The sequence below is a fragment of the Zeus faber genome, assembly GCF_960531495.2.
Source record: "Zeus faber genome assembly, chromosome: 7".
In the NCBI taxonomy this organism is placed as follows: Eukaryota; Metazoa; Chordata; class Actinopteri; order Zeiformes; family Zeidae; genus Zeus; species Zeus faber.
In genome coordinates, this window is record NC_137203.1 from 24,335,190 (window position 1) to 24,359,088 (window position 23,899).

Consider the following 23,899-nt stretch of genomic DNA (forward strand, 5'->3'; position numbering starts at 1 on the left):
TGTGTGTGTGTGTGCGCATGCGGATACTGTTCCAGATGAGAGGGCAGGGGGTTGTGAACAGCGCTGACTTTCAGGGCACTGTTTTCAAGCACCACTGGAGCCACAAATTTGATTATATTCTTTTTTTTCTTCTCCTCCTTCCACAAGTAGTTCAGGTTTTACTCCACGTGCACGGCTGGGACCACTTTCCATTGCCCTGCGTCTTATCTCTATCACCTCACCTTCTGCTGCTCACTGACTCTCAGTTAGTTTGGTTTGCAATGCTTCCTTTGGTTTTATACTGAACTTTGGAGTTTATTTTGTTTTTTATACGATTCATTTTTTTTCATTCCTTCTGCATTGTTGACCGTATTGCATCCTACAAAGTGAAAGAAAGGAATTTAAATGTAAGTCAAAATTATAATGTATGTGCTGCAAATTATATAATATAACATAATCATTAGATATAATAATAATAATAATAATAATAATAATAATAATAATATATATTATATTATGTACTATTATTATATTACATATTATATATTATAATTATATTATAATTATAATATAATATAATATAATATTATAATATTAGTGTAATATTATATAATATTATATTATATTATATTGTATTATAATTATAATATAGTGACCTTAAATATTTTTGCAAATCTTGAATCTTGAATCTAGCATTGACCAATTCCCAACAATTTTATTCTGATTGGCAATTAACTTAATTTTATTCTTATTTCATTTGTGACATTTTGCGAATGTAACAGCGTTTTCTGCAACTTTCCTGAATCTGAAACCGATGTGCAAGATTGGGCCAGTGTATATTAATTGTTAATCTGGGGGTAAAACGCCAGTATTCATATCACTTTCACCCAGGGATATGAAACTTTTAAATTAAATTAGTGTAATCATTTATACATTTAAAACTTAATTAAATTAGATTTTTTTTTTTGCACCTGTTTGATAGACTTCTTTAACTAAGTAGTGTTTTACAATAAATTATCAGTTTATTTTTCAGTGTGCTATTTTTTGGATTATTTTTAACGAAATAGTATTGTTCAATTTTCCCTTGAAATTCAGTGTCGTTTCAGTTAATTTCGCGGTGTTTTTTTTACTTTTAATAATTTTCATTTCAGGGACAGATTGAATGTTATGGAGGTATTGTTTGTTTAGAGAAATGCAGTGTGTCACACACAACACATCCCGGTGGAACGTCCTTGGATCAGGCAAAGTTAGAATGAATCACTGCTTCATCTGAAAGAGTCAATTCAGTGCACAGAAATAAACATATTTGTATTTTTTTGTTTTCATATTTTGTAAATAAAACAGGACATCATACAACAGGATTCTACACATCTGATGTTATTGTGCCAGAATGACAGACTGGCCAGAATTATTATTAGAGCGGTATTATGCACTCGAACATGTTTTTTCAGCTGTAAACTGTTTTATACGAACGTTGCTCTACAAATGTGATTAAATCGGCATTACGGATCGTAAATGTGTCTTAGCGCCAACTATTGGTTGAAATAAGCATAACTGTGGGGTTTTATATAGCCTTTTATTTTTTTGTCTTGGGGAAAAAAGAAATAGAAAAACGTTGATTTTTTTTTTTTTTAAATGTCTTCGTAATTTCAAAATTGATATTACATTTTTTTATTCATTAATAACTGGGCGACCAGCATGGTTCCACGCTGTGGCCTGAGGGTCGTCAGAGCCTGCAGCAGAAGGTTTGGCGTGTGGAGGTTGCTCAGAAACACTAATATGATGAGCTGAGGGGCAGGATTATTGCTTTTGCGCAGAACATCAGCTCATAGATTCAGTCATATGTTTGGTTTGCATTGGAGGAAAAACTTATAGGCTAGCAGAGATTAAACAATTTTTCACTGAGATGCTTCAGGGTCAATATATTGCATTTGTTGTTCTCCCTCTAAACTGGCAACCAAATAAACAACATTTACAATGCATATTAACATAACAAATTGTGCTGTTCATTCACATGATTAGTTAGGCTATTAAGCTGTAAACAAGGAAATAGATATAAAACTTAAAAAAAAATGTAAATCAGAATGCAGATCTACATTTAAATGAGATCTTATTAGTTATTTTATGGGATTGTGTCATAGATTTAAAACTATTTGTTGTAGTTTGCTATGTGGGTCTTTATTTCTTAAACTCGGTTGCAGTCTAACAAATCTGAATCCGTTATGTGTTCAAATCTGGCCAACCACGCTGCTGAGGTGTCCTATTTAATATATCTATTTTCACCAGAAACGTAAATGTCAGTTATTGTATTACTTTCTTTTAATACCATTTATAACCAAGCCAAGAGTAGGGCATGAGGTCATTGCGTTACTCACATGTCAGTACCCATGGAGTGAAAATGCCAACCGAGTGTCCATTATCTCTCTCTCTCTCTCTCTCTCTCTGTTCATTATACAGTAATTCTCACTTTCTTTTTATTCTCTTTGACTCTGCTGCTGAATTTATCTCTCTTACTCCACTTCCCTTTCTGTGTCTCAGTCGCTCCCCACTTCTCTCTCCTCTCTCTTTCTCTCTCTTATTCCCATTGGGCGAGGGAGTGGACATTGAGCCCTATCACATCAGAGGAGGGAGATTAAATGAGGGTGTCACGGTGACATATTGGCTCTGATAATAGCACAATAGAGCCCGTTTCAATTATGGCCCCTTCTCCAGAGAGAACTACTGGAAATGAATTGCAACCAGTTAGGGCCTTTTTTTCTTTCTTCCCCCCCCGCCGTCTGTTTATTCATTTTGACATTTGAATCTGTCTTCCTTTAACCTCCCGGGGACCTAAAATTCAATAGCTGCAACCTGCCGCTATCCAGACGCGGCTATTCTTAGAGGGGAGTCGACCACCTCGCCTAAGTGCTGTGATTTTTTTCAACGTCTCATTACAGGTGACAGAAGCTGTCGAGGGCCGTGAGGGTTTAGCGCCTGTGAAAATCCTTCTACTGGCGCATTCGGAGGAAAAAGTAAATCATTGAGATGTAATTGCAGCGTTATAACCACTCTACAAATCGAAACTCCTTAAAAAGGGTATACATTTATGTAGCATTATATGGTTCACCTAACTATTCAATCATTGTATAAAATGACTTTTATTTATGGGCGCCGCTCCCAGCCGGGAGAACAGTAAATGAACCAAATTTACTATAATTGAATCAGAATTGGAATTCTTGATCTTGATCTTGTTTATCTGATGAACACACGCACACAAAATTCTTTCTAATAAATTAAATTTATTTTATCATGCTAAATAATTGAATACAATGAAATAATAGTGAAATATACAAAGAATAAAAACAATAGTTAAATAAATAAAGAAAATAAGCAAATGAGTACAGGATTTTTAAACGGTGACAAAACTTTAACTCAGGGACAATAGTATGTGACTCCATCAAAAACAACAAAAGTGAAACACACACTAAGGGCAGTTAACTTAAAAAGAAAAATGGAATCAATTTAATTCAACACCAACTCGCATCAAGAAGCGGATTTTGAAGCAAATTTGTCTTTTGGATCGTCGAGTCGCGGTGGAGAGTTTCAGCGGGCTCTCCAGAGCTTGTGGACCAAGTGCGGGACGTGGCGTCGTGGGCAAACACTGCAGCTCGTCTCATCAGCCGTTGATTTCCAGCCGGTGGTTTGGACAGTGCTGGAAAAAGTCCAAAGTTCCCAGACCAACTGCAACGATTCGCCGGCATGGGAAGGCTCCGACGCGACGTGATCCGAGAGCAGTGATTTCACTGTCATGGAGTCGTTCCGAGCGAACTGATTCGATGCTCCGAGGACTTCAGGTTTGAATGGCGACGGCTCCGGTCCGCTTCTCTTGTTGTGGGTTGTTGAGTCTCGGATAAATTTATCTGACCACACTCACTTCAATCAGCTTACTCTGAAACTTTTGTTGATCGGTGAAAAACGTAAAAAAAAAAAAAAAAACATGTTAAAAAAAAAATGCACGGTTTAGTGGAACAAAATAAAAGAAAGAAGATATAAAACATAATTCTTCAGTTGGGTAGCTGAATTAGGCTTGTTCAGTAAAAATTGTAATCATCAAAGCGTCAAAAATGCGGTGGAGGCGGAGTTTTTGTTTCTTTTGACTAACTGCTGTTAATATCCTGACTAGTGAATGTAATTCAGCTTTACGCGCAAAAGTCACATAACTCCATACATAGCTAGGCTCAAACCAATTACTGGATTTAAAACATAAACTCTTGTGATGATGTGTTACATTCAAACATATAAAATAAAACAAAAAAAACATGATTCAAACATGGCCTGACAATACATAATGAACATTGAAATCCTGGTGGTGACCATGATTTCGCCCCGTTGGCCACTAGATGTCAGCCTGGCAAAATTTGGGGTTCATACATTTAAATGGTATTGTAACTGTCGTTTTGCCTCCTACGTATGTCAGTTTGATCATTTTTCATAGAAACGAAACGAAAAACGACGAACGAAAATCAAACGAAATAATGAATATTGTGTGAAAGAGAGGGAAAGAGAGAAGGGGTTTCTTGACCCAGTCTCGGCCCAGGCAACAAAACGGAGTCATTTGGTCACCTTCCCGTCTGCCTTCCTTCAGTCCCAATTGGCACCTTCATTGTTTGGGAATGCATACAAGAGTTAATAGATCCAGGGTCTCCACAAGGTTCATAACGCCCTCTGGTATTCCCTGGGAGGGGGGCCACATCGCAGACGTTTCGGCAGTATCCCAGTGTCTGTGTAAAGTCACTTGGTGACTCAGAAACCCGACGGGGGTTGTCCTGCCACGTAAAATAAGGACTCAAAATAATTAATTTGCGCACGCTCTGCGTCAGGATTAGATAAAAAGCCCGGGAGCCAACAGGCGACATCTGAATAATCACACGTTTTGTATGTGCAATCGGAAAAGCTTTGATATATCACCGCAGCCTGGCGTGAAATGGGAACTGGTACTGAATTTCAACTTTTGAATATTATTCCCATCCCTTGGGTCAGACAGCCAATGAAGTTATGGAATTAGTTAGGGAATTAAGACGTCAATGGTTTACTCCCATGTAAGGGGGAGAAAGTCTCTGCATCGTCAAAAAAGTGATATTTTTGCTGGAGATGCTGACAGTTAATACATGTGGCTATGATGTCTTAAAGAAAAGTTCACTGCGCCGTGAATTCCTCCATCCAGTTCCATCGTGTGATAAGTGCCGGTGGTTGTCCGGAAACGGCGTTGTCTGCTGGTGTTTGCAGGGCCATCAAATGTAAAAAGCTAGAATGTAAATGCTTTCGCTGTTTTTATTGTTTTGCTCCATATATGGTTACCTGTTGGTTATGCAACCAGCAGCGGTTCTGGCTGGTCGGCCCGAGGAACTGTTCGACGCTAAATCCCTCACTGCGGTTTTGGAACACAAGACAACTCAAACAGGAAAACAGGGCTCCGTGGCAGCAGACTACCCGCAGGTTTATTTCTGGTCATTAAGGGCATCATCCAACCAACATCCTTGTTTGGCTCGTAGAGGTCTCGAACTGTGGATGGGAATCTGTCTTTATCATATAATCGCATTTCAGCGGTTACATAAGAACCAGGTGTGCAGCTTGCCGTACCTCAATGCCAGGGCGATGATCGTTAATGCTGTTATGAAACGCGACGCAGGTTATTTGGTTGTCATGCTAATTATTTACAGTCATCTCTGCTTGGTGTGGAAGTGGGGTTGTTGTGCTGCACCGTACAACAAATCATTCATTCTCTCTGAATAAAAATGAATAATATGAGAACAATGTCAAAAGAGAGCCCAAGACTGAGTGAATAACCAGACCAGTGAATAAAATTACTTTTTTATTATTCATTGTTTTCTGTTTTCTGAATACCATTCATAATTTAGAGTGTTACACAGTATATTTGCTCAGATGTATTTTTAAGATGCATCACATATGTATTATCTATTATGTTAGCAATAAAAAAAAGAATAAAAAACTACTGAATAGCCCTTGCTGCGTTGAACGGATGCATCATAGTTTCCTTTGCTCTGCTTCCTGTTGTAGAAAGTACAAACACACTGATCAGTGCCATGTGGAGATCCATAGTTTGTCTCTCTTTCTCTCCCCCCTCTCTTAATCTGCCTCTCTGTATTTCCCACTTTGTCCTGTTTTGTGGCAGTGAGCCACAGCGATGTGCATGAAATTTATTGGCTGTGCGCCATGCCATTTGACACACAAGACATAGCTAACAGATCTTGTGCCATTTCCCATCTCCTCCCACTTCCCTGTAAAGCTGACCTTTCCTGCCTCGCAGCTATATTTAAACCCTGAGCTCCAGAGACTTATGGTGCCCAGGGAAATTTTATTATCAACGTTCTCCATTTGTCTGGCTTAATTTGGTCCCGCCGTAGATCCTGCCGCAGCGCAGTGTAGCACACAGTATATTTACTCCCAGCCCCGGCAAACAAGGACAGCGCTGACAGAAACCCAGCCTCCGTCACCCCTGCCGATGCCCCCGGAGGAGGATTTTCTTAAACTCTCTTACGGCCGCTATATGGTAGTGTGAGGAGAATGGCGCAGGAAGTTGCACACTGAGTCAAACAAAAAGGGTCTTGACATTTATACAATCTCGAACGGCCGATAAAATACCATCGATTTTAATCACAGACATAGTCATAAACTTTTTACCGTTTTTTGGTCATTACAACGGATAACATTACAACGTTATAAGTGGGCAGGTGGACACACGAGGGCACTCTCGCAAACTTGACACACCATGTTTTTCTTCTCTTCTCTTCTCTTCTCTTCTCTTCTCTTCTCTTCTCTTCTCTTCTCTTCTCTTCTCTTAACTCCTGACAGGTCTGAGGTGGGAGTCCAGAGGGTGCTGCAGGTGGATCTGAAAATGGAGAGCTTCCCAGAGCCGCTGGGCAGCCGTTGGATGGCCTGGCAGGTGGAGTACCCCGGCAGCCGAGCCATGTCGCAGGAGGCAGAGACAGAGGTGCGGCTGGCCCAGGAGGAGCTGGCAGGCATCGTACCCCTCGCCATGGTGAGTGGGCCTCGGTTAGAGCCTTGTGGAGTCCCTTAAGGAGCAAGTGTTTGGTGCTACTATATATCTTTTTGTTTGGTTCCTTTGAATGTTTTGGAATCCATATTGTCTGCTAAGAACGTAGAACTGAGCCTGCAATCCCCACACATGGTCTATAACTACCATGAAGTATACAGAAACATAATGAAATTCAGTGCACGGTAAGCACAATGGAGATCCTGAAAGTACTCTATATCCCCATATATATAAATCTTTGAAGCCGCATGTGCAGGGAACCCACAGGGAAGGGCTTTAGCATTGAGCCTCCAGAGTATGTTTGGGTGTGGGTTCAGAGGGGTGAGGGCGTAAATCTGGCTCCCAGCGAGTCTTAGGTAGGGTCTGAAGCAGTAGCCAGCCTCGGGCCAGGCATGGGGGCTGTGCCTCTCGCTCAGTGAGGCGGTGGGGGCGGTGGCGGTAGAACACACTTTGTGTTGTGTTGATTAACCAAAGCCTCTGCGACCTTCTAACAAAGTCAACCTGCGCTCACCTCCTCTGCTTTGCTCGAGAGCCGAGAGAGAGGGCCGCATGCTGCCTCTGATTTAGATCAGGGAGAGAGCATGAGTGCAAAATGAGCAACATCAATCACTTTGACGAAAAAAAAGAAAAAGGGAAAACATTGTCACATCACGGGTAATTACTAAAAACAAAGATTTGCATTCATTTATATTTTTTGCGCCTCTGATCTGCACAATACAGAGACCTGACTGTTGTGTCAATGTTATTCTAAGTGTTGCCGATAGCTATGCAGATGACATGCGCCTGTGGCTGGCTGTTCCTGCTTTCAGAGGAATGTGGCACGATCACCCACTGATCCATCCGAGGGATAATTGAGGCTGTGTGTTTAGTGCGGCGACATTGTTAGAGTTCTCTCTCTTGCAAGCTTTTCATGTCATTGATGTATCTGTGGCTTGCCTGCCTGCCATACACTGGGAAGTATACAGCTCCCACGCCTTCCTGCCGACAGTCAAGATCATTGAGATGAGTCTGGTGATTATTTGGCAAAGGCCGTGCTCCGAGATGCAAAGGGAGCCGGAGCGATTGTTGTCGCGTGTTGGCTTTGTCACAGAGATTGGCTTTGAATAAACCTTGATTTGGAGTTAGTTTAATCACTGATAGTCCCCGCTAGTGTGCGAGCTGGTTCTCTTCACATCATTACATCCGTTGTGTTGTGTCTGTCAGGTAACACAAACTCTCCAACAACACGGCAGCGTTTCCATTCACCGGTGAATTTCTCGAACCGTTCCACCGCGATATGTGGAAGCGGGATCAAGATTTATGATTTTTCCACAAAGCTCTATCTCAATTACCCGCTATTAAAATCATTTGCTCAATGTTGCTGGATCACTTATGCCTGTAATCATGAAAGGTGGGGGAGTAGTAGGAAATAGAGATGAATGTTCTTTTCATGCAAACCAAAATCTGTTTTTTAAATGTGTGTGTGTGTGTGTGTGTGTGTGTGTGTGTGTGTGTGTGTGTGTGCGTGTGCGTGTGTGTGTGTGTGTGTGTTTCCGTATTTCTGTTCACACATTCCACACATACAGTAAGGCCCAATACGATACTTATACCCACCCATACCTGAATACTGACTACTTGGGGTGTAGTGTCAGTTCTCGATACCCCACCACCCCCTCAGCCCCTCACCCCAGCTCCACTGTGAGCAGACTTTAAGCGTCCCCGTCAGAAGCGCTGGGTATCCATCCTCCCTCAGTCTCTCTCTCGTTCCTGAGGCACTCCATGTTCCCCCAGCCTGCCTGTACGACCGCCCAACACAAACACTTATGCATGCAAACACTTTCAGAACTCATTAACTTTTACTGTCAGTCAGTCTGTCTCGCTCTCCATTTCTCTTGCTCACTCTCTCTCTCTCGCAAACAAGCACACACACACACACACACATGGATATGCACACACGGGTATGCACACTTTTTTTTTCGCAATCTGCATGCACCAATATGTGAGAGGTGCACCAGCGCGGAGGAGGAAGTCTGAATTAGATTACTTGGGATCACTGTGGCATGAAAAAGCTCACAGATAAGTTCCTCCACCTCTTCAGAACCACACACACACACACACACACACACACACACACACACACACACACACACACACATACATCATCTCCACCTCTGTGATATGGCACTACACCCTCCTTTCCCCCCGTTTTCACGACTGGGGAGGATGGGGAGCGGCTCTGATGGAAAACTGAGTTTTCTACACCCAAGCCGAATGCAGAATTTATTTGTTCTATGCATTCACCTCCTCCACCAGGAGCACTAACTGTGGCTTTGTTTTTGTAAAGTGACGAGGACGGTAAATAAAGACAAGACAGACTTTTTTTCCCTCACAGCGGAGGAATTCCTATCATTTTCTTTTACCAGAAATCGGTGGATGAAAAAAATATATATTCAAAGGGTGCACGTATAGTGAGAGTAAGGGATGAATGGAGAAGTAGGGAAATTGTGGAAAGAGAGTGAGAGAGAGAATGAGAAAGAGAGAGAGAGAGAGAGAGAGAGAGAGAGAGAGAGAGGACGACCAAAAAAAAAGGAAATCCACAATCTTTTTAATCAAGTTGAGAGGGGGAAGCTTCTGTAAAAAAAAAATATACGTGAGCTCAAGGCATCTGTTGACACCACAGCTCGGCGGCTCTGCTCGGAGAAGAAGATTTCATCTGTAATTAGTGATAATTAGCCTAATAAGCTCGACTGTCTCATGTCATAATAGATGCTGTGGTAATTGTGTTTAGGTCAGAAATAATCTCGTGAAACTGGAAGGGGGGGGGGGGTGCTGGTGGGGTCCCCCTCAGTGACCGTGTCTCCAAAAAGGTTGTAATGTAATAAAGCTAATGAGAATTAGTAATGAAGGCTTATTTAGGGGGGTTGATCACATTATGGCTTATTACCGTAACTCAATGGCTCCTCAGTTTCCTCTCCCCAGCCCCCCTCAATCATTTATGGTGTGTTCTCTAAATTAGGATGCCCTTGCCGGAACGGATTATTCCGAAAAGGTCTTTTTGCTGTCGCATTCCGCGAGCCAAGTGGCGAGGCGGGTCACAAGAGACACCTCGGGGGAATAAGCAGCACGGTCTTGAAAGATGAGCCCAGATTTTCTTTTTTCTTAACGATACAATTATTATGCCCCCGCAACCCCTACACCCCATTTTTCGACGAGGGCTCCCATGCGTGGCAACAGATCCACCCGCACAGGGGGACGTCTCCACACTTTGTCACCGAGTTTTCAAAACCTTGAAGCATCGGTTCTGCAAAGGCAGCAGTTATTTCTAAGAGCAGAAAAATGAAAAGAGTATTCTGAAGCTGAGTTTTCTTCTTCTTCTTCTTCTTCTTCTTCTTCTTCTTCTTCTTCTTCTTCTTCTTCTTCTTCTTTTCCGGGGGTGTAGAGGGGGCTTTAATGAGTAAGGAAATGCTCCACTCGCTCTCTCTCTCTCTCCATCTCCTTCCCTCTCTCCTGTCTCTGTAATGTAATTTGTTCGCCGGTCCCCACTTGCCTCCGGTTCACCTGCTCCTTCCCGCTTTTATCGTGCGTATTTCCTGTCCTTTACTTTGCTGTTTTGTTCCAGACAAACACGCATTAATATATTCACCATGTGGATTACTAGCCCCTACCCCACCTCCAGCCACCACCCCCTTCCCCCCACATTGGTCTCTCCTACCTCCCCTATAGCGTGGACAAGCTCTGCCGTGTGTATGTTTTTTGGGTCAGCTGGAGATGGATCTTAAAGGCAGTAATTGGTGTCTGAGCAGACTCCTCGGTGCGGCAGGGGGGCCGGTCCATTATCTTTTGCCATCCTGAAGTAATGCGCTCCTGTCTGCACCGCCCTCATCATCATTACCCGTTCTGCCGCGGTGCGGTGATGGAGAGGGAGCGGGCGGACGGGGGCATACATCATGTGTGGACTCATCAGTCTTCTGGTGCCCGGCCACGGCCTCGGCACCAAACTGCGCTCACTCACACAGGAATCCACTGGCATGGAGATGAGGAGGAAAAATGAAGGCGGCCGTTTGCATTCGAGTACGGGCACAAAACGTATCGTTAAACAATACATCATCACCCCTCCGAGTCACAGCATCACACTTCTGCTCCCGCATGATACAGCCATCTGTCAACGTCCGTTCTTTGGATGTTTCATTTTACTGTTTTCCCTCTTTCCGGAATGCTTGTCCCCGTTCTCTGGTCAAGATAAAAGTCCAGAGGAAACAAATTCATTCCATATGTACTGTAGTTTCACACCTACCACTCCTGTCATCAGAAATACGGTGCACGGTCTTAGTGCACTGGCAGTTACGCACTGGTTGAATTTCTCTTACTACCAAGTAACAGCGTTGGCTTTTCTTAACTCCGACTCATGCGGTTTACAACTGATTGATGAATCAAAAGCGCCAAATCTATTAGCATTTAGTATATCTAGGACCTTGATTATGTAGTGCAGGCACTAATTAAGCCCACCGCCCTGTGTACATGTTCCACACAACCATGTAATGATAATAAGTACACATCATGTGAACATCACGATCCACAGCTCCATCCCCCACTCCCCCAAAGTTGTTCAGCATTTTATGTTTTTCATGTTCCACAAATCCTCTGCAGTGGTGGGATATAAGAGGCATTCAGGACAGGGACCTATTTTGTCTCTGCGAGTAACAAGGTAAAGGAGTGAAAGGGGGGTTTCATTTACGGGTGCCTACTGCGGATTGGGAGATGTTATTCAAAGTGTTGAAGTCTACTGGCAAACTCTTCTTTGTGTCAGGAGCTGACTTTGTACACCGCAAGCACTGCATAATTGAAAGTCTTAAGGGGAGGGGAATGGCTGCGATACATTTTTAAAATACACACGCACACGTACTCCTCTGTTTGTGAGCATGGTACTCCCGATTCGGGCTCTCAGAAACCTAGCAATGCTGCGAGATAAACAGTCTGTTATCATTAACCAACAACAGTCTTCAAAATTTATTTCAAAAGTCCAATAGTGAGGTCAAGTCCTGTCTATTCTATATTCAGTTCTTAGAATAACAATTTGAGTATCTTGGTGTGACTGTATGAGCTGTTGCCTGTGTGTATATATAGGGTGGGTATAGTGGGTAAAGACTGTAAGAGTTAAACCCTCTACAGAAATCACAAGTTTGTGTTGTAGGTCAAATGTAGCAGGCAGGAATTGGAGGGCAGGACCCAGATTGAAGGATCAATCTCCAATTGATAGGGGAAGCATATGTCCATATCTGAAATCTCCCCATTATCGTTCCCTTCCTACTTCCCATTCTGCACCAACTCTATCCGTTCTGGCTGTAATCCCGGCCCGTCGAGGCCTGAGAAGGGGTGTGTGTGTGTGTGTGTGCGTGTGTGTGTGTGTGTGTGTGTGTGTGTCTGTGTGTGTGTGTGAGTGTGTGTGTGTGTGTGTGTGTGTGTGTGTGTGTGTGAGAGGTAATGGACTGAGTATGGTGGAGCTGACCTTTGGGCTTGCCAAGAGAGGTCTGTGTCCAGAGGGCGGCTAAGCCAAGCTAAGCTAGGGGGGTATAGATCCCCATCAGAGCCGGTTGAGGAAGTCAGTCAGGGAGATCAGGAGGTCACCCCCCAGCCAGGCGCCACTGGTGCTGGTGAAGAACTCTTCATCGATTGACTCGAGTGACTCAAGTGGGATAGATATTGCACTGAGATGGAGCAAGCCAGCACGGATGGTGCCAAGTGTCATTGGCTCCTAGCGTCCTCCTGGTCCCTGGCACACAGTAGGGATAATCAGTAGAGCAGACAGTCAACAACCAACAACACAACCCCCCCGCTCGCTGTATCCCAGGTGACTGACCTTAGCGTCTGTCTTTTCATGCTGAGGCTGCCTGTCGTTGATATTCACCAGGGACATCCACTCCTCCAGCCTGACCCATTGATCTAGATGTATTGCAGGTGTGGTATTCATGAGCATTGCAGGGGATTTGTCCTATAAAGGTAAAATATAGTATAGTGATTCTAGAGACAGCCATGTTTTATTCAGGAGGGTACTTTAACCAGGACGGGATGCGATGTATGGTCGCTAGGCTCCAGAGGGCGTCTCAGCTCTCCTCCATCTGTTACCTGTTCCCCGCAATGAACCATCAATAGCTACAACTATTTTGCTGCCAGTAATAGATACTGAATTGGCTCTATTCACCGAACATACGGTCAAGTTTTCTAACAGCAGATGCACTACAGACGATCATAACCGATGCTTATAACCCACCTTTTGTCATTAATAATGACTGACCTTTCTTTATGCATTTCCAGAAATACAAAACTGCTGGGATGCGATAAGATCACATACATAAACCGTTGGCACAGCAGAGAATGAATTATCTTGTCAATAAGCCGTCTGAATTAATGAATCATGCACAACTAAAATATAATTAATAATTGGAAGAGGATTTGTCCCGTCAGCAACATGTCATTGGGACACTTCGGTCGGTGCATCGGAGGTTTGCCCATAAATCATGCAAACTCATAAATAATTTACAGCTGAAAACAATTGAATGTGACCAAAACGTCAATACTGTCCATGAAGTGTCTTGTGAACGCCTCACCGATCATTCACATAACAGTTCCGCTGGGAAAAAGAGGGAGTTCTTGAGAGGTCCTTGGTTACGCTTATTTCGGGGTTGTACTGGGCCAGAATCCATCATAAATCATTTCAGTGTGGACTCCCTTTTACTCAAGAGAACTAAACTGAACAGAACTTTCTTCATCCTATTTCCAAATGTGTCCCAACCCATCCTTGTGCATCACCATATTTGAGACTGTAAATTAAATGGGGGCCAAGTTCTACAGAGTGCTTTATCTGACAACACTGCTACCCTTTTGGTTACTCTTTCTCAATTAGAGAATGAGTTATCCGCTGCACTAGCTGCCAAATTAGGTACCTCTGACACAATGATTCCCGGGAACCAATTCAACCTGACTGCAGGAACCTCCGCGTGATTGCTCATTACCTCCCCCCACTCATTAACTGACACTGTCTGGAGTGGCTGTGCTATCAAAGCAGCCATCAAGTTCACCTCCTCCCAACAAGCCATTGTTGGCTATAATGAGTCGGTCAGATCTCGGACTAGCGTACTCTTCAGACTTCTGGTCGGACTTCTATCGAGAAGCAGTTAGAGGTGTTTTAGGAGGCAGTCAGGGATGACCGCCTGAAGGAGATGAGTTTCTGCTGCCACACGCTGCGGCCAACCAGCCTATCAGCTATGGACCAGGGAGGGCGACCGGGGTGAGAACAGAGACGAGAGGACTCGAACCGGATTACGGGAGATGAAAGAATGTGAAGAAGAGAAGGAGAAAAGAGGGACCCTCATTAAAAGGCGGTGTTGGTTTCCCCCAGATGTTGCGCCACTTCAATGGGCTGTCATGCCGTGATATATCACTTGGCATAGTACTACCAAGGCCTTTATTCCCAGTCTCCTCCAGGTTTCCCAGGATCGGCCCAATTAAAAGCCCACTGGAATAGAAGGAGAAAGTGGCGGGACATTGAACGGGACACAATATGGAGAGGAGAGTTGATGAAAGGACATCTTGTCTCTTTTAGTCAGCTTAATAGCTTCAGGATACCAGCTGACTGGCATTTTATGTCTGCTATATATTATTAATCGTCTACCACTCACGTTTCTCTTGTTACATGTACACAAACAATACAGTCTGATTAATCTGATCGGGTTGTTCTTCAGGACTAAAGATAATTCCTGATTATAGGAGTGCTTCGCTGCCATTTCCTTCAAGTTTTTGCTCTTCAGGTGACATTAAAAGATCTACAGAATAGTGTTCCTTTGAGAAGTGGTCCTTCAAAGCTATCCTTACATAATCCCATGCATGCATAATGAGGTGGCTTTTGGCACGTGTGCACTGCGTGTAGGGTTTTGGCTGGCCACGGCAATGTGCTGCTAGCCAGGGATAACTATGAGTACAGGCACAATGTTTACCATTGCCACTCCCCTTCTTTCTGTTGCACCATGAATAATGCAGGCTTTTTAAATCCCTAACTCAACAGTGTGCTTGACCTGCTCTTTTGGGAGCCGTGGTCAGGCTGGCTGAGCTTGAATGTGGATGTATCAGTGCCAGGTAGATGCGGAAGGCTGATCACCGGCTCAGAGAGGCAGCTCAGCTGCTTCTCATGCTGCCCGTGTCACTCCAGCTGACACCATAAATCTCACTTATTTTCAGATCCAACCCAGACACAGGCAGAAATTACGGTCCAGACCACATTACCAGCCACAGTAGTGTGGTGAATGCTAACAGAGAGATCCTTGATAAAACAGGCAGGCACCTTCCCCCACGGATTACAGAACAAAGAGTCTCTTATCTGTAAGAGTGAGAAACAGCAGATTGGCAGGACCACAAACACGAGCAATCATCGAGCAACTCCTGAAAAGAAGTATCACATATGCTGGGCGTACAGAATATTATTAGAAACTGAATCTAAGTTACAGGAAACCAAATATCAGATGCTTTCTGTTCATTATCAGATATTCCAATTTCTTGCCACTAAGGCTGATTAAATACTAATTAGGCCGTAATTACCGTAAACTGCTATTATTTATGGTAAGGTGCAAAAATTCTGATTGACCGTTTGTGAATTCTCCATTTAAGATATCCAGTGTTTCAGATAAAATAATGTCATTTATCTTAAATCACAATCAAACCTTCAGAGTTAGGGTTAGGTCAGGTAATAGGCTGATAAATTAAAGATTCACAGGCTCATATTCACTCCGACTTCCCTCCGACTCGGTTAACTGAGTACCGTTCCTGTTGTGCGGCGATGGTCTTCATTTTGGATCTAATTGCACTGTATATGTCTGATTTTGTGGACCATTGATGCATCGCCGTAGGATCCCACAGTGGCCTATTACCGCCAGACGCCGCTCCCTCTCACTCCCGGCTGGCTGGGTCATCTTCAGTCTTGTAATCTAATATTAAACGGCATTTTCACCAGGTCCGAACCATTTACCCTATCATGTACTATAGACGACCCTCTCGAAATGGCGGGAATCCCCAGCAGACAAGGAATTAATTTACGGCAAGCCTCCGATTTAAAAGGGGGATTGAATCAAAGTCGGTGACATGGGGGGGTGGGTGGTAATATGCTATATAACCCTGACAAAGTCTATAAAAATGCAATAAAAAGCCATTTAAAGATTTAAAAAAAAATTGTGATTCATTGGTATCTCGTGGCTCAATTAATAATCATTTTACTCTTTGGTGGAATGGACTCAGAAATTGGTGCTTATGAGCATCCAGAATCCGTTCAACCGAACTTAATCTCCCATTTCTCTTCATCTTCAGTGTGTCTGATTCACAGACTCACAAACACCAGTGGAAATCTTTAGAAGCCTATAGTGAATTGAGTGCTGTACAAATCCTGTGAATCAGGTGACGGGAAGTCGTATTCCCCGAATTGAGCCTGTCAGAATTAGTCAGCATTAGCGATACAAAGGGATGTGGCGCTGCCTTTAACAGGCCCCGCTCTGGAATGGGATTTTCAAGGAAAAAAGCAACTTCAAAATAATTAGAAACTACATCAATAGAATTTCATAGACACATGTTCAATGCGAGCATAGCTTCAGTAGTTGGTGGTGGGGTGTGTGTGTGTGTGTGTGTGTGTGTGTGTGTGTGTGTGTGTGTGTGTGTGTGTGTGTGTGTGTGTGTGTGTGTGTGTGTGTGTGTGTGTGCGTGCGTGTGTGTGTGTGTGTGTTTGTGTCTCATTCAATGAAATGGGATTAGTGTGAGCTCTTTGTTTGAGATCATCTCAATAGCAGTCCAATCAAAACCTGTGAAAGGAGTGATATTCTACACAATTTGCATGTGTCATTTGCATTTCTCAAGAGGAAGAATACAATGTTGTTAGTACCATACAAGTAATGAGCACAGCACTTTGGCCTCAAGGCCGACTCTGGATTGTAAAATCTCCTTAGCAATCTATGTAATCGCCCTTGAAGTGCAACAGACCAAATGGGCAAAAGAGTTGAATCTAGGTGCACTGCTGTCTTCATGGGGCCAATCTTAATTGGCCCCAGTTATCTTCTATAACAACGATGTGTGCCTATTAAAAGGTTTAGAACTTTGTTCGGGGTAATGAAGCTGTGCAGATAAGCTCTTGACGGGATATGACTCTTGGTCTGAGGTCTTCTTCTGGCACTTACTCTCTGACACATACGATATCCCTCCCTACATCCACTGTCTCAGAAGTCCAGGAGTCATTCACACCAGCTGCACTCCTTATACTATGACCTACTCGCTTGACAAGAAGATGTCAAGCACGACTTTTGGAAGATGGATGTTGTTGGTAAAGCCAAGCCACAACAGACACCATCTGCAAAGGCATTAACTAAAACTGCTGTAAGCCCCCTGCACCCAAGCAAGGCTATCTGACGCTTCTGCCAAAGCTGGGAAGAAGCTTTGGTCTTAGCCCAAGGCTGTCAGTTGAGTTTCTTGGAAAATTGACTTTGGCGAATCCTCAGAAATTCCCAAAATATCATTTAATTATTGGCAGAAAAACAATGGAGACATAGAGAAAGTGATTAGCGCTATTATAGGAAGAAAGTTTGCATGCCTATCTTCTAGTCAGGGCAAAGAATTTCTAAGGAAGAAGAGTTCCATTAGAGGACTGTTGGATCGCCCAGCCTACGACTCTGAAATAAATCACTGCTGATGTTGGATCAGAAGATGCATCACAAAACACATGCATACATGATATCTCGTTAATTTTTGCTTATTAACTTACTAATTACTAATTACTAACCAAACGCCACTGACCTACAAAATGTGATTAAGTGTAGGTGAGTATTTTGCTAAATGTGATTATATTGCAGCAGTCGTTACCCAAGTAACTATCAATAATTGGAAAGACTGTGTTTGTTGGTTGACAAATGAGGCCAATATTATATAACAGGTCATTGTTTGGATTGTGTTTTCTAGCTAACTACACACAGTAGTTGGTGCAATTGGCAAAATTATATAATGCAGTTGGCTGTTCTTATCTTCTTCTGGACATTGTTCACTCTGGATGTGCAGAGAGAGGTTAGGGTGATTCCTCCTTCAAGTTCATTTTTTACACTGGGTTCTTTGCCCAACCGAGGGCTTAGGGCAAGGCATGCCTTCTTATTGTCCTCTGCCTTTTTAGACGGTAACTGTGATTAGAGTCTATATAAATAAACCTGACCGGTAGCTTGGTGCAAGTAAGGCCAGACCAATTATATTGGTCAATCAGACAACAGGCCTTCGCCCCCAGCAGCAGCAGCAGCAGCGCCCATTATCTGGAGTTGGTTACCAACGAGTTGGTTACGACCGAGTTCCGTTCCTGCAACCAGGTCGTTAAGCGAAATTGGTTGATAAGCGAGGACCCGCCCCCTTACCGTTATTTAAAGGTAAGGGGGCGTGGCCATTGCGAACGCTAGTGTAGTGAATACTTACAAACTGCGGGAACGAGACTGAGACTGAGAACGGTGATGAGATGTATACAGTGTATATAGTATACAAAGGGTGATATGCGATGAGATGCTTGATGTTGAGATGCCGCGCATGCAGCGTGCACACTGCGGTATTGTACACAGCGTACAATACAGACTGGTCAGAGAGCTGGTCATGAGTCCAAGCCGTGGTTAAACAGGCAGGTCGCTAAGTGAGGAGTACCTGTATTGACTGATTATGAAGTGACTGCGCCACACTCCCTCATGGTGCTGCTGGTTCTTGATACAACCTTTACTCTCGATATTAATTTATTGTCCGTTGTGAGTGAGCAATTATGGTGGGATAATTTGTGGAATGCATACCAGTTAGACCCCCCTCTCTCTTTCTCTCTCTATATTCATATATCCCTCTTTCCCCTTTCCTGCCAGGACTCAGAGATTCTGAACACGGCGGTGCTGACTGGGAAGACAGTGGCCGTCCCAGTCAAGGTGGTGACGGTCGCAACGGACGCCACAGTCACCGACGTCTCCGACGCTGCCCGGTGCCGCTCCACGGACGAGGACGTGGTCAAGGTCAGTGAGTGAATTTTTCTTGGGCTTGACGCCGGAATATCTGGAAGAAGTGCCACAAGTTGTGAATTCTCTCTGTTACTATTTGAACAAAGTGAGGGCGGGGGGTCGTGGCAGTTAACTCCTAAAATGACAAAAAAAATGGAAGAACCTGTACATTTTGGATGATTGACAATAGAGGAATTATATCAAACATTTCAGGCATTAAACACTTGAGTTAATACATTTAATATTTACAAACCAAGGCTCAAGGTACATCAACAAATAATTAAAGTATTGCACATGTCCCCCGCCCGTATCAAAGGTTCAGACTTTCGACTTTAAATATGACTTTTTTTACTTTTCATTCTGTTCTCTGACGGGGCCCTTTTCCATCAGGCTCCCTCTGCTAATATGAGTTTCTACTTTTAAAACCGGCAGATGAAATTTGGTGCCAAATAAAGGGTTAAACAGGGTTTTGAAACCGGGAAATGAATAAAAAGTCAGGGGGTTGAATCGCTAGTTGAGGTTATTTTTCCTTCCCGCAGCCGAGCTCCTTTTGTAGCGATCGCCTGAGATCATCATGTAAACACCACTAACGCGTCTAATTTTGACCCGGGGAATCGGCGATAAGCAAACACGGAGTGACATCAAGACCTGAATAATAAATCACTCCGCTAATTAAACTCGGCTTTTTATTCACCCGTAGCCCCCGTAATTACGGTGGAATTAAGAGGATACCCTGGGTTTCATGCTTTCTGCTCTAAAAGACTGGAGAATAGTGGAGCTTAAGTAAATCTTTTCGGACACGTGTACAGTAGGCCCTCGCTTCGTTATCCTGCATGCAAATTACATTCTTTTTTAAGGTTATGGCTTTCACAGCACAATTTAGGCCACTGCACACCATCTCCTTGTGTGTTTACGTGTGTGTGTGTGTGTGTGTGTGTCTGTGTGTGTGTGTGTGTGTGTGTGTTTGTGTATGTGTGTGTCAGTAGTTGTACCTCCACAGATTATGGTGCAGACTACTCTTGAAAAGGGGGTTCGGTGCCCTATGGGGTCTGCTCCACTCATCCATCATCATTTTATGAGATTAAATGACAGTTTATCCTTAAATTGACTGACTGCACTTTTGACATGATCCCTAATTGAATGTGACAGCAAACAATTAGCCGCTGTCTGTGTGATAATGACTACATATCCCTGACAGTGACCCCTCTTGTTACTGCGACTATTTCCGGATTATGCAGGCGCGGGACAGGGGAGATTTCAAGGGACACGGACGGTCAGTGAAGAGTTTCGCTGATTTTCTCTCACCAGATCTTTCGGGGCCAGGATCTCGCAGTTCCCACCGGAACATGAAGACGTTGTCTAGATTTGTACACGTGCGTTCCGGGAATTTTCCGCGTTCGCCGTACTGTCTTAACGTCACGGCCGTGAGTGGGCTCTCGCAACCTTTGCTGCCACGGGGATGGATGTGAAGTGGCCTGCTGCACCAAGAGGGTGCGTGGATTTCAGCCGACGCGGAGCAGCGCGGACTGTCTAATTTGCTTCTGTCGAGCCAACTGTGCACTCCAGCCGCGGACGGGGGCCCACCTCCACTCCGTGTACTCCCATCGCTTATATCTGCTGCGGATTGTATCAGTCTGGCGAGCTGTTAATTTCCTGGGAAAGATTCAGAGACAGCCCTTAATGTCCTCTCAAAGTATTCTCCCGTTAGCCACCTAATGCATGTGATTAATGTGCCGGAGGATCCTCCCAGACATTTATGGTGCCTGGCGGGATCAGAATGGCCAGGATTGTTTGACTCGTAAGGGGTCTCCTACGTTCACTCCCAACACAGACAGTGGTGGCAGGGGTAAGAGCGAGAGTGTGTGTGTGTGTGTGTGTGTGTGTGTGTGTGTGTGTGTGTGTGTGTGTGTGTGTGTGTGTGTGTGTGTGTGTGTGTGTGTGTGTGTGTGTGTGTGTGTGTGTGTGTGTGTGTGTGTGTGCACATGAAGGCCTTTCAGCTCAGCCAGGACAGAGGGTTGCTGTTGAGATGGGGGAAGAGTATCTTTGTGTGCTAAACTATCGATTGGTCGTAGCTGTTGGCCAACGATAGGCCAACCGGAGCCCTGCATTAGCCCGTCGTCAGGCTGTCATGTCCAGATGTGGCTGGGTGTCAGCTGTCATGTTCCCCGTAATTGTTGCTGGCCAGATTATTTGGGTGATGGATCAAAGAATCGCCACCAGGCAGTTCACTTGCCTGTCATGGAACAGAGCACTGTATGTTAATCAAATCCTACAGCGGCGCCGGCAGACAGCGCGGCAATCAGTGGCTCCACGTGTTCCTTCTCTGAAGGATTAAGACCTGCTATCCTCAGTGTTTTGGCCAAAAGCAAATGCAAGAAAAGACGCAGTATGTGCCGCCGCGAGAGTCTGAAGTTTTCATTTGAACGTTCTCTGTTTGTTCCTGTTTCTACTCCATTGATCGTCCGCCATCCGCACCGTTCTCCTCTGTGATGCCGCGTCGTGCTGGTCCCCGGGCCAACGGGTCGCGGGGGCGCCCCTGAATGGAGGAAAAGTGAAAAAAATACTGATTATTTAAAAGAGACTCAGACAGACGTGGAATCTGTCAAAGGCTTTTCAGTCTCGGGAGGCTGAGCGAAGCAAGTGGGAGACTTGAACAATAGGGGGGTGATAAGGAGCAGGGAGTCGTGTGACATCTTTATCAGTGGGAACACACACTCCGAGGCAGGGAGCCCGGGCGGAGCCCTGACTCGGGGGATGGGAGGAGGCGGTGCGGTTTCTAAATGTGTTCAAAGGCCACATTAAGTAACTCTCCTGGTCGCCTCTCTCTCTGTGCGTGCGGATGTGCATGTGTGCATGTGTGCATGTGTGGGTGTGTGTGTGTGTGTGTGTGTGTGTGTTTGGCCCAGTCCTTTCTCTCTTATAAATGCAGCTTGCTCCCAGCACTACTCTGGTATTACCACATTATCATGATACTACGACCTACTTTGCTGTACCAACACTTGTCACTGCACGGAGGACGACACCCTACACGCTTCCACTCAACTTATCCGTCACTCTCGGGTTGTGAGGGTGTAAACTTAAATATCCAGCGCGGCGCAGCGAACCGTGCTCGCTGAGCTCCTCATATTAGCTGCCTGATGATCCGCCTGTTTCAGTCCTCTCTCAAGGGAACGCTTGGAGAGTCTTCTGAGGGACCCCAGCCTGAGGACCGCCACGATGAAATGACAAAAAATAACCGACTGAAATGATAAAAACTGCCATCAGATATTGAGAATCTTAGAAATCAGTTCATAAAAAAAGTCACAAATTAAAGAAAATATAAGTTTTTTCAGAAAACTTTTGCGGATGACTGCCCGAGTGAGAAAATTGTTTTAAAATTTATTGCGATTTGATCCCTTCCTATAAAAGCCATTTGTTTAGTTTGATTATTTCTCATATACTTTATATATTTATATTAATAATAAATTAACGAGAAAAATCACTTTGGTGCTTTGCTTGAGCAGTGACCGGTTATACCAGAAAGAGCAGTGGTGTGAGAAACACACACACACACACACACACACACACACACACGTGCACGTGCACATGCACATGCACACACACATGCAAGCACACACACACACACATACACACGCACACTCACACACACACACACACACACACGCACACGCACACACACACACACACACACACACACACACACACACACACACACACACACAGGTATGAAAGTAAAGTCAGATTAAATACACATGGTATTCAAACGACGACCGATGTTTGTGGTGCACTTCTTCACCAAAACAAACAGTCAATTCGGAGGCTAGTCCTCACAAGGATACTAAAACAAACCCACACAAACCCACACACACTGACACAAACACACCATGGAACTATGGACCTGTTGCACACATAAAGCCTTCTTCTTCGCAGCCACAGTGGATGTTGCTGTATCAACATCATGATGAATGGTTGTTTCTGCTTTTTATCTGCCCGGGGGAAAAATAACTTGGAAATAGAAAAAAGAAAAAAAAAATAGATATTTCCCCAGACCATCTTATTTTGGTCTGTAGAGGAGGTAGGTACTATATGATGGGATCAATAGGCTTGACAAAACGCCCGGATAAAACTCCCGAGAGTATCTACTTTTAGGATACACAGATTAATTGCCTGACGAGAAGAGCCCCGCGCGCGCGTGCGTGTGTGTGTGTGTGTGTGTGTGTGTGTGTGTGTGTGTGTGTGTGTGTGTGTTTGCGTTGCTGCACACTGAAGTAGCGGCCGGCGAGGCCTTTGTGTGTTTGTTGTGCGAAGATATGACCATATCATCAGACTTTCAGTGAGATGGAGAGAAGGAGAATCTGGACATTGATCAAAGAGTGGTGCAAGAAAGAGAGGATAACAACGGGGGAAGCAGATACACAGCCGCAGATTAAAGAACACTGCACTTGTTAGTCAATTTGTTTGTGTGTTGATTTGCTGATTTTTAGAATACAACAAAACTTTAAATTATGTTTTTTGGGGGATGGGGGATGGGGTAAACAGATGTTTTTTTTATCTCTCTCTCACTTCACCAGCAGAGAGAGAGATATGCCCTCATCTTCTTTGGTTTCTCTCTTCAGAACTAATGTAAGAAAAACTGACCAATATTCCTCCAGGTCAGATGGAAGAATGCCCTTGATGGGAATAAAAATGTATCCAGGCTAATCAACAATTCGGGGGACATTGATTATATTTAATAATAGCCAATTGTACTCAATAATACATAAACGGTCAATTGAAGAACTGATCAAAAATCACCAGAATAGATAAAGCTACATGAATAAATGATGAATCGTATGGAAATCCAAACCATGAAAAT

The 23,899-nt window shown here is 44.0% G+C and overlaps 1 protein-coding gene across 1 annotated transcript in view; it reads left to right on the forward strand.

Moving 5' to 3' along the window:
* The window catches only part of LOC307232860 (transmembrane protein 132C), a gene marked incomplete at its 5' end in the record, with an annotated part of 136,220 nt that overhangs the window by 99,152 nt on the left and 13,169 nt on the right, over nucleotides 1-23,899 (forward strand). Inside the window, 2 exons of the mRNA XM_080004062.1 lie at nucleotides 6,832-7,018; nucleotides 18,916-19,059. Of these exons, the coding sequence (XP_079860188.1) occupies nucleotides 6,832-7,018; nucleotides 18,916-19,059 (331 nt within the window). The remainder of the gene's footprint in view (nucleotides 1-6,831; nucleotides 7,019-18,915; nucleotides 19,060-23,899) is intronic.